At 38.5% G+C, this 14098-nt stretch overlaps 1 protein-coding gene across 1 annotated transcript in view; it reads right to left on the bottom strand.

The window, feature by feature from the left end:
* Positions 1-14098, bottom strand: part of LOC118793452 (polypeptide N-acetylgalactosaminyltransferase-like 6) — a 155844-nt gene that overhangs the window by 97085 nt on the left and 44661 nt on the right. The window contains exons 4-5 of the mRNA XM_036551635.1: positions 11517-11655; positions 5425-5591 (exon numbers count right to left, since the gene is read on the bottom strand). Of these exons, the coding sequence (XP_036407528.1) occupies positions 5425-5591; positions 11517-11655 (306 nt within the window). The remainder of the gene's footprint in view (positions 1-5424; positions 5592-11516; positions 11656-14098) is intronic.

The following is a 14098-nucleotide window of genomic DNA, read 5'->3' on the forward strand; positions in this document are numbered from 1 at the left end:
TACTGTATAGAATTTTACACAGGGATGCCCATCCCCTCAGAATAGCAAAATACATTTTGAAATATATGACACACATTCTGGAAATTAAAACTACAGGATAATAAGGCAACACAAACAGGTAATAACAGCTGGTAAAAGGTTTAAAGAAAAATAAGGTTGTTTTTAATAAAAAAGGCTGTTTTCACATTTTCTCTCATATTAAATAACATTAATATCATTTTGGAATCACATTCCAAGTGTGGCATTTATACAAGCTCTGTAAACATTTGCAATTGTGTAGCTAATTGATTTTCTTCCTTCACACACATCCTCCTTCGCTGCCCTTCTGACACCCAAAATGTGTTCATTAGAACTTTAGAAAGCCATTCAATATGCCATTCAATAACAATATTTATCTGTAAAGTTACCAATAAATGTACAAATTGAAATATTAGAAACATCTAAAATTCTGTTAAAAACACACAGTGGAATTTTTTATTAGCCAAGCCTCGAGGCCATACTAAAATAAACCAATAAACAAACAGCTGGAACCGTGCATAAGCGGAGAGATACGAGCACGGGCATCCTCAGATTTTGCAAAGCCTGATTTATCCTTTAAAAGCCCTGCTTGGCCTCCCTGCGGCAGCCAGGCAGAGCAGAGAAAGTGTTAACACTGCAGCAGCACTTTCTCTCATCCGCACGGCTCCCGAAGAGGTCACCTTCTGTAGAGCTCCCTGAGGGCAGGGGACGTCTTCCTGCTGCCACCAGGCGTTGTGGGACGCAACCTTTCAGTCTCTTTCACATACCTAATAAATGTGGCAAGGCCTCTGCAATGCTTTCGCAGGCTCCTTTGCGCCTCTTAAAATGTCACAGTGAAGGAGAGCCAAAAGTAGAATTCTTTAAGGTTCATTTAAAGGCTTCCTTAATGCTACAGGGAGCCAGCTGGAGTCTGCAGGAGGACAGTGTCAAGTAATGGCTTGTCACAGTGGCTGAGTGCAAACTACTGTTCGCCGAGCTGTGTACAACTGGCACAGGAGGCTGCAGTGTAATTGCAAATCTGACATGATCTGCAGGCTGACCAGATCTCTGGGAAATCAGAGCTGTGATGTCTTCCCTTTATTCAGGCTCAACACACAGCTGCGGTGGAACTGCACTCTTTATCAGGACACTTTTCAAAAGTTATTTTACAGTTCACCACTGGTGAGGAATCACAGGGTTCAAATGTTTTTGTACATCACCAGTGCAAAATATGGATGCATGTGAATTTACAGAGAAAAATATGTTTCCTGATTTTAGCGATTTGTATTTCTTCTGTGAAAAAATCACTCTAATTGAGGTTCACCTCTTAACTAGACCACCACACTACACCTGATAATCACAACTGTTTCAACATAATAGCAGTTTTTAATTAGCATAAAACAAAGCACAAAAAGTTACACCTGAGTTTAACTGGCACTGAGCTTTGGCTTCTTTCGAGATTTGAGATTTAAACTTAATCACCTTCCATCTGAGAGCCTGCCAAAATAGTGGCTGCAGTATCGGTAAAAGTATCTTTTCATGAGCATTCCAGAAACAGACATGGTCCCTGGAAAAGAATTCCTCTGATGAATTTACTTCATCAACGTCCAGAGTTCTAATGGTGCCTCAGACTCCAAATCTACCCTGTGCACCATTTACTCTTGCCCAAGTGCCTACCACAGTTTGGCATAATCATGGCTCATCAGTCAGTCTCCTGCCGTATTTGGAAATGAGAGGCACCGTGCATATTCCAGCTTTGGCAGATGAGTGATAGATCTGTGTCTCCTTGTAAACGAACCTGTCCTGAAAGTGCGTTATTGACAACCCTGAGCCCCGTTTGACTTCCAGGAACATTGCTGCCTGAGGCTGCCGCACTTGAAAGTAATGAGGTTATTTCAGGGTGTCACTCGGCATTTCGGGCCCGTCCGTCCTTAATGCCAAGGCTTAGCTTCCTGTGGAAGCCAGAGTCAGATGCTCATCTTCTGAAGGTCCCGTCTCAACATGGATCTAAACACAACCACCTTAAGACGATCTCAGCGGAAACAAACCTGCTACTCCACACACTGAAATGATCCGGCTAAGGCCGGGAATACACTATACGACTACTAAAATCCTAATGTCGCAGACTCCCACACACTGTGCGGTAACAAACTCCCGACAATTCAATGTCTTGCTGTCTTGGTGGTGGGTGCACTATGCACTGTAAGCACCCACATTATATGATTTCATTGCTTGTGATTGCCTCTTCGACTTCATGCTAACAAGGAACAACAGGCATCTTGTTATAGCTTTGCAATTATTTTGCACCAAAAAGAAAAAAGAAATAAAAAGAGACAAAGGCGCATTTGGACCCATCAATGGCTTGCAAAGCGTAGACAGGAGGCCAACTAGCTACCGCATTCTCCTTCAAACACTCACACACCCACACGTGCACACCAGCAGAGATTTGTCTGCGGTCTCTTGCCTCTCTGACTAGAAATTTCATTGTTATTGTTAGCTTTTATTTAGCTTTTTTTTTACTTACCAGATAGCTAAAGTATAGACACAGTTATTTACAGCAGCAGTCTTTTTTGCCTCTATCACAGGAGATATCAAACAGACAGCTGTCCCCCCACTTTCTTGGGACCATGCACATAATACTGCAGTAGTCACCATCATTGGCATCATCGTTGTTTGTTTTAATCACTACGCCCAATTTCTATTGTGTAATGCCATTGGTTGCTCTGAACTCATGACATTGCACTGTTAACACCACAACAAAAAATTCAATACTCTTTGTTATGTTTCTCCATAACCTGTCAATATACATTCTATAACAGAACGTGGCACACACAAGCAGGTTGAGGTATTGGTATTCATTTTAGCTTATTATTTGTAACAACAAATAGAGTGGTCTCAAGGAACAGCTGTGGCATTGAGGCTGTCATAACATGAACAAAAGCATGAATTGACCCAATTGACAATATCAATTGCATACATAACACATTCCATTGGGGCATTGTGGTGTTTTCAGGAACACATAGTGGCAATTAATCAGATGTCGCTGACCTTGTCTCACCAAGCAAGTACATGTCCATCTCTGCATAAGCCATTAAGATTTTATCATGATCTTTAAAAATGCTTGCAGACAAGTGCATTGCCCCAAAATTGCTCTGAAACTGTACAGCGTGTTCCCAGGCTGATCTGTGGCATCCTACTAGTCTCTGATCAAGTCAAGATATATTTCTGATGTGGCAGATCTATCAGCCTGACAACTCTAACCCTATAATTAGATTTTCCATTGTTTTTGTGAGCAAACACAAAACAGAACTACACAGATCAATCTGCTGACATTTAGGATATGAAATTATCTACAACAAATACAAAGTAGATTATAGGAATATAAAGCAGACAGGGCCAATGGTAGCATCACCATTGCAAATTGTTCCACGTTTGTTTCTCAAAAGGCATCTCAAAGAAAACAATGGGTCCAAAGCCTTTCTCCCTTCCTTTCAAAAATCTGTCCTGAAAAACAGCTGGTCAATACCTAAACAGTATGGAAAAGCCAATGCACTAATTCTGTTTAACACAAGAGATAACAATAATCCAAAAACTGGAGGTTGTACAGTTGTATAAAGAGCATTTTTCATGCTAATTTCCCTCAAAGACAACAAAAGCAAAGCAGGAAAGCAAAAGAAAACATTTGTTCTTGCAATTAAAAATAACAATTCATTAGTGGTTAAAGCTATTTCTTTATTACATTAATAATTAAGTAGTGATATTTGCTTCACTGCACTGTAAAGATCTATTCCCCATGACACAATCAAAAAAATCTTACAACCATTAACAATAATTACTGTTCCTTTGTCCACAAGTACAATGTTCTATATTGACATCAATTTCAAAACAATTTCCATCACAGAGGAGGAACATATCAAAAAATGAAATGATAACTGTAAATTAATCATTTACATACAACTGTAACGCCATAACAAATTCATGAGCATGAGTATTACATTCATAGCAACACTTGCCAACAGGTAAGCAGTACTGTACTGACCACTGAACAATTGAATGTATGGAAAACTTTGAAACACCCACCATTTTTCACTCTCTGTGGATCAGCAAGGTTAAAATAAGGTGGCAAACCTGCTTCTATTAAAAAACAACCTCACTGTCCTCATTAGAAAGACAACTACTGGCATGGGCACAAACAGGTCTCTCTCACTGAGGCCTTATGCATTGGGCAGCAGACTCAGTTCCGCTATGCAGCACCAGCTGTGACCATCTGGTGGCCCACATCGCTCGCCCGCCACGTGGACACACATCACAAAGTGTTCACCTCACTCATACTCTGCCAGTGCTGGGTCTGTTTCCATAACAAACAGATGTCCTTGCCCAAATTGGCCATCTATTCACGAAAACCATGTCTCTGTAGCTTCCAACTGAGCGAATGTGGATACAACACAAATTCAATTTGGAGAGGGTTTTTTAATTATCTTTCTCGAATATTAGCACAACTAGGATATGATGCATGATGGCCTCTTACTTTCAATTTCAGAAGGGATGTGATACCTATAAAACATTCACAGTGATTTCCTGATGCTGAGAAGAATAAATGAAAGCAAAACTTTTTCTCCTAAAATTCAGTAAAATCAGCGTACTCATATGTGTGACCCACTTATGCAGTCTTAGTTTTTATAATTTTGTAAGGTTCCATTGGAAAATATTCAACCTTTACAGGTCACATCCTTTGAATATGCTTGGAGATGATGGGAGAGGCACATTTAATGTGTATAGTCATCTTTGCCCATCTATGAACAACTAATATTCATTTTAGCTATTCAACATATTTATACACAATGAAAAAATCATCCCACTCTGACAAAATGATAGGCCGTGTAACTCTCTAACAATCTGGCATTGTAGGCCTGGGTCTTTACTCTAACCTTTGCAACGCCTGCTTTCTGAAGAAAGATAAAATTTTGCCTTAGGAAGGTCCATAGATTTTGACCTCTTGACTGGCCATCAATTAAAGAGAAAAACTTATGTAAATACCTGTGCAAGCTAAATAATTTGCGTAATGCCCGATGACTAAGGGGCCTGGAGTTCTAAGGTCACTGGTCTGCAAATCAGTAGAGATTTGTTTAAGTATTGTGGGGGAGGAAACAGTGAAATCAGTGAGTGACCAACGCCAGAGGCGAGGCACTGAATATTCACAGTGTGGTCAGCTGGGCTGGTACATTCCCCAGGGGTTACACAGCAGTACACAATGAAGGGAATGAGGACACTGGCAGGAGACTGACCACAAACACAATAGCACAAGGACCCAGTCGGTATCTAAAAGATAAAAGCGGGGTACCTACATCCACGGTCACAAACAGATTTAAAAATAAAAAAAAAATTAAAAAAACAATCCAGCAAGCTCAAGGATAAAGCTGTGCCTACCTCTGTCACTGAAGTCGTCCACAAGGATGATCTCCGCAATGAGATGATCAGGCGTTCGGTTGACGATGCTGTGTATTGTCCTCAGTAGCGAAGACCAACCCTCGTTGTGAAAGGGAATGATGATACTTGTGTTGGGCAAGTTTTCCAAATAAAGCTTGTGCTTGCAGCTGGATAGGGAAGATTATCAAATACATGAATTCAGACAGGAGTTCATAAAATCTTATTTCATCCTTTCTAAGAGTGTGGGCAACATCCAATTTATGATTAGTAAATACTGTGGATACACAAACAAATACGAAATTAATGCAGAAAAGCTACTTTACTGCACTAAAAGCAAAAAATGACTACGGAATCCTTTTTGTCACAGCAACTTTGCAGAATTCCTGTTATATTAGATTGGAATTTTCAAACTCATTTATGTTGGATCACAATTGGTTTACCCCAAACAGCTACAATACCTTGAACAAAGCTTTTGGCCATTATAGCATTTCCTTCCTCACTGTTCAAAAAGACAGTTAGCACTCTGAACACAAACAGAACACATTCATAAATCTGCATGTTAATTGTGATCGATGATTTATTTTACAGTTCATTCAAGTCTCCATAATTTACTCAGTGAAAAACTTGACAAGTGGCTGGAATTTATTGCAGTCTCTTCAATAAGGGCTCTCGCGTAATTAAAATCTTGTTTACGAGAACAAAAAAGGTAATAAAATGCAAACAGGTCTAACATCTGTGCTTGTTTGTACTGCCTTTTCTGTGGAACCAAGCCAGCATCTAAAACCTTACTCCTAAATCGCATAAAACACAGAAAGCTGAACACCTTTGCTTGAAGAAAATCTTACGTTATGAGATGCAACTAAGATTTAGATGGTAACTATGTACTGTATAATGAAAAATCATGTGATATATTGAGAAATATGTTGCAGCCTGAGAATATATTGTAAATACATTTAAAATATATTCATGCAATGCAGAAATATTGTGCAATATACCAGAATGACAATAATTAACATATTTTCAATATATTATGTGAGCTAAAATATTCTCTAAAGTATATTTTCTCTCTCTACATTTAAGTAAGTGGTACATACTTTTCCAGTAATAAATAACACTTCAGAAATACAACTTTTTACCACATTACACTGATGACACATCAATTAGTAATTCTGGTAATTGCAAGAACACTGATGTGATGTTTGAAAAATAATGCTGATAAGTAAACAAAAATATAACATGATTGAACAAGTTTCCTTTGTCTTCCTCACTTATCAAACACCTATCTGTGCCAATATTAATGACGCACCACAGGTTTGATTTTCATTTCACTTTTATAAAACTAATAAATATTAAAAATACATAATTGGCAGTACTCTACTTAGCTAGAGTCTAAACAAAGTAAGAAGAGAGACTTACATTAACAATTTGTATTGATTGAAAGAAACTGCTAATGAAAGTAGCACTTATCTAGTTACAGTACTTAAAGCACCTTTCCTAATGATATCTAAATGGTGCTGCTGGATTCGCTAGACAGTGAACAAAATAGGTAGCTAGTTGTCTTTGTTAAGTTCATTGACTATTAACAATACACAGTATTTACTTGCTGGGACACTACAAAACACTACTTACTTCTCAGATGAGATGGTAAATGTTCCTTTATTTAATTTAGCTCTAGGTGATGTGGAATGGAGCAGTTACAATATTTATTTTTGTCAATGTGCAAAGATATTACAACAATGTACAAAAATTCCTTTTACCTGTGGTATGCTGGTGACCATTGTCACAACTGGAATGCAAACTGACAAGTAAGGAATGGACTGGAGCCAATTGTTAAAGTATTTTTGTCATGTCTGCTGAGGACTAATTGACAAAACAGAGTGAAGCAAGTAAAAATTACACTGATGCGATTTTTTAATGCATTGTAGCCAGCTTTAATCTAAATCACATGAAAATTTGATTTTGAGGTATGATCGCAGGGCCACAAAAAATGTGATTTTCTGACTTTGCAATATTTGAAATTACAATAATTTGTCTCATGCATTGTAAATAAATATTTTTTTTTTACTTACAGTACAACAAAACAGTAAACACGAGGCAATGCTGTCAGATGTTTGCTCTTCCCAGGTTCACAGTAAACAGACTTCACTTTTACCATTATTCTACTCTTTGAGGAGTACATCTAAGGGCTGACAGAGCGTATACAGAGCATTAATATGGCTTATTTTCTTCATCTGCTCCTAAAGGTGCATCTGGCTAATCAACCTCCATGTCACAGCTCTATAATGCTGAGCTGATTCACGCTGAGACAATGAATCAGACATTTGCTCCCAACAGTGTTTCTGAAAATACACTGAATACTGAGAGCAGTTATTAACTAATGAATAAGCACAACACTGCCTGACATCTCATCTGATGTTTTCATAACAACCAAGGAGAGGAGACTGGGTAAGACTTAGTGAAAATGGGCTGCTTTCAGAAGTCATCTGCTTTGAAGGAGACAAAGACACATCAAACCAATTACCTCCTTATTACTGATGCAAACTTTGGAAAAGAACCCTTGAATACTTAGCAAGTTATTACTGAAAATGAAAACATATGCATACCAAACCACAGTATGGCCATGGACATATGTCAACAGGAAAAAATGCAATCTTTTACTAGAGGAATACAGTTAATCTTCTGTAATCATGACAACGTAAGAATATATTAGCACTGATTATTACTGATTTGTAAGGCGGTTTCAAATGAACTGCACACAACAGCTACACACTGGTAAGTACTGGACACACCAAACTGCATCTGCAAAGATACCTTATACTATTCATATATTCTCTTTATAGGGTAATAATTTTGAAATGACCTCTTTAATGATGTCTCTTTTTCCTTTTCAATTTTAATATATACAGGTCAGTGCTTATGTAACTGGCTTGTGAGTGCCCTTTCAGCATCGGAGTGCTCTTACCCTTGTCAGAAGCTATCAAAGTATTTACAAGGAAGGTGACTGATTCTGTCCATCTCACACAGATGCACACACACACACACACACACACACACACACACACGCACACACTACTTACACCAACACATACAGTGGCTTCGGAAAGATTTCAGACCACTTCTCTTTTTATACACTTTATTGTATTACAAACTCACAAAGCAAAAAACATTTTTTAGAAATTTTTGCAAATGAAACAAAAATCAAAAACTGAAATCTTAGTATTCAGCCCCTTCATTCAGTACTTCATTCAGAAGCACCTTAGCAATCACAACTTCACACCCTCTTGGGTAAGTCTCTACAAGCTGTGCGCACCTGGATTTGGGCAGTTTCTCCCATTCTTCCTGGCAGATCCTCTCAAGCTCAGTCAGATTGTATGGGGAGCGCCTGTGAATTGCCATCTTCAGGTCTCTCCACAGATGTTCTACGGAGTTCAAGTCCAGACTTTGGCTGGGCCACTCAAGGACAATCAGAGACTTCTCCCGAAGCCACTCTAGCATTGTCTTGGCAGTACGCTTCGGGTTATTGTTGTGCTGAAAGGTGAACCTTCGCCCCAGTCTGAGGTTGTTTGCACTCTGGAGCAGAGGGTTCTTCAAGGACCTCTCTGTATTTGGCTGCATTCATCCTTTCAACAGTTCTGACCAGTTTCCCTGTCCCTGCCGCTGAGAAGCATCCCCATAGCATGATGCTGCCACCACCATACTTCACTGTAGGATTGAATTAACCAGGTGACGAGCAGCACCTGGTTTTCACCAGACATAGCCCTTGGAGTTCAGTCCAAAGACTTCAATTTTTGTCACACAAGACCAGAGAATCTTTTTCCTCATGTCTTCAGAGTCCTTTAAGAGCCGTCTGGTAAACTCCAGACTGGCTTTCATATGCCTTTTAGTCAGGAGTGGGTTCTGTCCAGCCACTCTACCATGAAGACTTGATTGACAGAGTGCTTCTGAGATGGTTGTCCTTCTGGCAGGTTCTCCCATCTCTTCAGAGGACTTCTGAAGCTCTGTTACAGTGGCCACTGAGTTCTTGGTCACCTCCCTGAAAAAGGCCCTTCTTGCCTGGTTATTGAGTTTGGCCAGACAGCCAACTCTAGGAAGAGTCCTGGTGGTTCCAAACTTCTTCCATTTCACAATGATGGAGCCCACTGTGCTCCTGGGAATATTCAAAGCTTTTTAAATGGTTTTATACACTTGCCTCGATCTATGCCTTGACACAATTTCACTGCGGAAGACTAGGGAGCATTCCTTGGACTTCATGGCTTGGTTTTTGGTCTGACAAACACTGTGCATTGAGGGACCTTATATACACAGGTGTGTGCCTTTCTAAATCATTTCCAATCAATTCAGTTTGTCACAGGTACACTCCAATCAAGTTTTAGAGACATGTCAAGGGTAATCAAAGCAAACAGGATGCACCTGAGCACACAAAGTGTGCAAAATGTGAAGTGGTTGAATACTTTCTGAAGCCACTATATACAGTATGTATACATATATACATACATTATTACAATATATTTTCAACTCAGTCTACTGTATGCACCATCCAAACAGAGCACAATAATGTGTCTTCCGTGTGAACTCAACCAGAGACCATCCGTGATCTCGCCTCTATACTCAAGGTACACAGAGAAACACGTTTTTATCTTTAAAAAGTCTACAAAATTCAAACTGAAAGATTTGCATGTGCACATTAAAATTATTCGCATTTAGTCTGTCAACCTGTTAAAGCAAATTATATTGTAAATTATATTGTTTCAACCAAGAATAACATTCTCACCTGGGTTTACACTGGTAATAGGCTTCTTCTTTGTTTTACCAAAACATATGCTTAGATCTTCATCTAAAACTATCTTTGCATCTTTTTAAAACATAAACATCTGAGATTCAAAGCACTAGCATGAGTGGAGAAGCAGATGACTAAATAATTAATTATTCATTTATTTAGCATTTTATGTGCTTCAGAGTCTTGTTTAGATAGACATACAATATAAGTTATTGAACCACAAATATCAAACTGAACAAGGGTTAAGAGAAAGCAAAAAAAAAAAAAATTCTCATTAGGGAAAATAAAGCTGTTCTTTCACCATGATCAATGCCCTTTCTATGTCATTGTCTCTCATTTAGCATGCATTATTTAATGTGGAATAGTGTTTGCCATACACTGAAAAAGACATATAACTGTGTTTAGAAAAAGCAAATATTTCGACATTGGTTGAATTCTATTCAGTAGGGATAATTGCATTGTTTCTCCTGTATAATGAGCCCCATTGGATTTACTGGTCTCCTAGATAAAGTATCTATGCTCTCTGGTAATTACATATGTAGCAAATAGAATGGCATTCTTGCATCAGGAATGACACACAGATCCACCAATAGTTAGGCCTCTGCTCACAGCCCTGTTTTGGAGTATATATGAAGACGTATGAGATACAGATTTTAAATGTGTGAATTGTTTTTTTTGTTTTGGCAGTCCTGGGAAAAACTAGAGTCAATTAGAAATCCCTGCCTACCATAATATCCCATTCTATTGGACTCATCGAAAAAGTACTTAAAGGGATTTGAATTTGGCAGAGAAAGAGAAGAAAAAAAAACTATTAGATAAATTAGTTTGGTATGAGAACCTAATGGTGTGATACAGAAGTGCTCTGTGAAGCAATCAATCCATACTGTGCAGCTGTCTCATGTGAGAATAATTAGCTGTCAATCTTTCAAGGGCTTGGTCAGAACACTCCATGCAATATTCTTAATTGCTTTAATGCAGTGGTACAACTAGAACCTCCCATTAGAACCACCACCTTTGATCTGTAGCAAAGGGGTCTCCAGGTTAGTGGTGCTTCATGGACACAGGCATGCTATTCTTGGATTGTAAATCATGTGTTGAATGTTCAAATTTACATTTGGACGTTTTAATTTAATTTCTATTGTTCATTAAAGGTGCAGACTCCAGAACACATCTGTCATATGCAACAACACAGCTGTCAGTTAGCCACTTAAGAGAGTGGTCAGTCTCCTCATTCGAGTATATCTTCTGCAGACTTCTTTACCAGAACCTGAAATCCCAAGAGCTAGCATCTTAGATTGCTGCATAATCAGCTTACTTTGGATGCCTTATGTCTGGGAGGGAACGGTCCAGGGCAATGTTGTTGCTGACGTAGATGTTGAATCCGTTTTCCTTGTATGCAGAGTCGTCACATTCATCTTCAGCAAGTGGGTATGGCTTCCCATGTTCACCCTTACCTTAAAAACAGAAAGGACAGAACATGATATTTATTTGGATACACTGTGTAGATACACTTTCTTGCAGAAGACGGCAATAATCATATGATTTCCTGAAAATGGAGGTACTGTATGCTGTACTCCAGAGTGCAATTTAAAAAATGCAACTATCACAGCTATATGGATTTTCACACTAAGGTATTTCATTTTGATAAGCAGGAATCAGGCCCCTTCTGAGGCTGAATATTATTTAAGTGCCTTCTAAGGCACTTGAGGTGAATCCAACAATAGGTTTCATTAAATAAAGTCCAATATGCAGTCAAACTGTTTATACATGGAGTAAAGCAGACCTAAAAGACTCCCACAGCTGATCCTAAGTCTACCCTGAGTCCTAGCTATTTTAGAAATGCATCAAAATTAATTGTGAATTAATTTTCTAACTTCACTGAGAGTGAATTATTGTCAGTGGAGATTGCACTGCAGCATTCAAAACACACAGCACTGTCATAGTGACATTTTTAGATGAGTGTTAGCTGAAAACAGACAATATATAGCATTTAGAATGACCATACAGTAACAGAAAAACTGCCAAAAATTTCATTTCCCATCTCTTCCTCAGTAGCAAGTTAGACAGCATTTCAGTATATCACTAATATCTTTGTATTTTATTATTAATGCCAACAAGCTATAATGCAGGAACTGCTCATGTTATGCAATCAACTAGCCAGCTATGATTCTGGCTGGAACAGCTAACTGGAGCTGTATACCGCTTATACTTTAATGTTGTTACAGTGGCCTGGTTTTGTTAAATACACATGGTCCCTATTAACAGATATAAGCATGGACCATGAACATTTCAATGACATTTTTTGTATTCAGACTTGAGATACACAAGGTGGGGCATGGATTCGCTCAAAGATCGGCATTTTTCATTATGTCAGGGACGGAGGCCCATTGTGGGCTTGTTGTGGACTCTTTTATACCTGTTCAGCCCGTGTGCTGTGAAAGATAAAGGGTGCTTTAATGTTGCCCCGGTGGCAATCAGGTGGAAACACAACAGATTAACCCCAGCAGACCCCAATTTGAACAAGTGAAAATTAATAAGCATGGTCAAGATCGCATAATCCCCCTTTAGCTTCGATTTCATTAGCCTTTGTGTTGTTTCAGTTGTATAGTAGTTTCAATTGGATTTTACCATAAACTCAACCCCGGATAATCTAGCGTTCATCCATACAACCTAATCACAGAAATTTACAGTCCACATACTGACAGAAATTTAAAGTCCACATACTGACAGATTATTCAGATTTGGAAGAATTAACAGCCAATATAATATACAGAAATAATTTTATTGACACTAGTGTTTGCTTTATATTAACCTAATATTTCCACATGGTGCCTAGTCCGTTCAGAAATGATAACCACCACAGAAAGACAGCACCCTCAGATGTACAACAGTAAACATGTTTATTCATGGATTTGATGTGTCCAGTCACGTCTAACCTTCAAGTAATTAGATGGAACCTAATGTTTTCTGAAATAAAATTCTTTATTTGCAAACAATATGACGTTGGTCTGTGCAATGCAAGTGTGATTAAAGTGCAGCATTGAAAAATAGGCACAGAAAATATTCAATACGTATGTTTTTGTCTGTTACATAATGTTATTTTGTTCCAGTTTAATCATGTATAGATATGGTAAGAACTGGGCGGAGGGATACAAGAGGCATACAAGACCGACAGCAGATTCTCCAGTGAACAAACTCTGTCCAGAATTGTATTTAGCAGATTACCAACATATGTCAATGGAAGAGAGAGCAGAGAAAAGGAACTCAGGCTAGAAGGGCAAGGACTGAGAGGACCTACTGCCCACATTTTGCCAGCTGCCCAGCATGTACAGTAAATTCATTTGGACACTGAGATGATATGCCACCTAAGCAAGCTCCTCAAAGATAATGTGGCTGGTCAGATTAGTCAGAGCTTTTCAGCATCTCTGAAAGTTACCTCTGCACTCTGTCCAAAAAATGCTGATGGAAGTATTTGAGGGTAGTGCAATTTATTTTAAAATCAAACAAAAATAAACTGAAGAGGTCACCCACATTTGAGATATTCTCACCTTATACACACTCAACATCGTTAAAGAGAATTGGCTTTTTAAAAAAAACATCATTATATGTAACAATCCAACTTCAATCTTTCTTGTGAGATCTGAATTTTAACCTTCGGAGGGTTTTTCAGGACATCCATTCTTCTTTTGCCTTTTCTTTTGTGGATGAACTATGTCCATGGAATGGACTGTGAATCTATAGGCCAGTCAGTAGTCAAAAAAAACAATTTCATTCAACAACAACAACCTACACTTGTAGCATCTCTGTTCATAATTTGTAAGGACATCCATCTTTCTTTGGCCTTCATCTGAGGATAAACAAACTCAATCGAATATGTGTGAATATACATGCTGGTCA

Source organism: Megalops cyprinoides, chromosome 18 (genome assembly GCF_013368585.1).
Source record: "Megalops cyprinoides isolate fMegCyp1 chromosome 18, fMegCyp1.pri, whole genome shotgun sequence".
NCBI lineage: Eukaryota > Metazoa > Chordata > Actinopteri > Elopiformes > Megalopidae > Megalops > Megalops cyprinoides.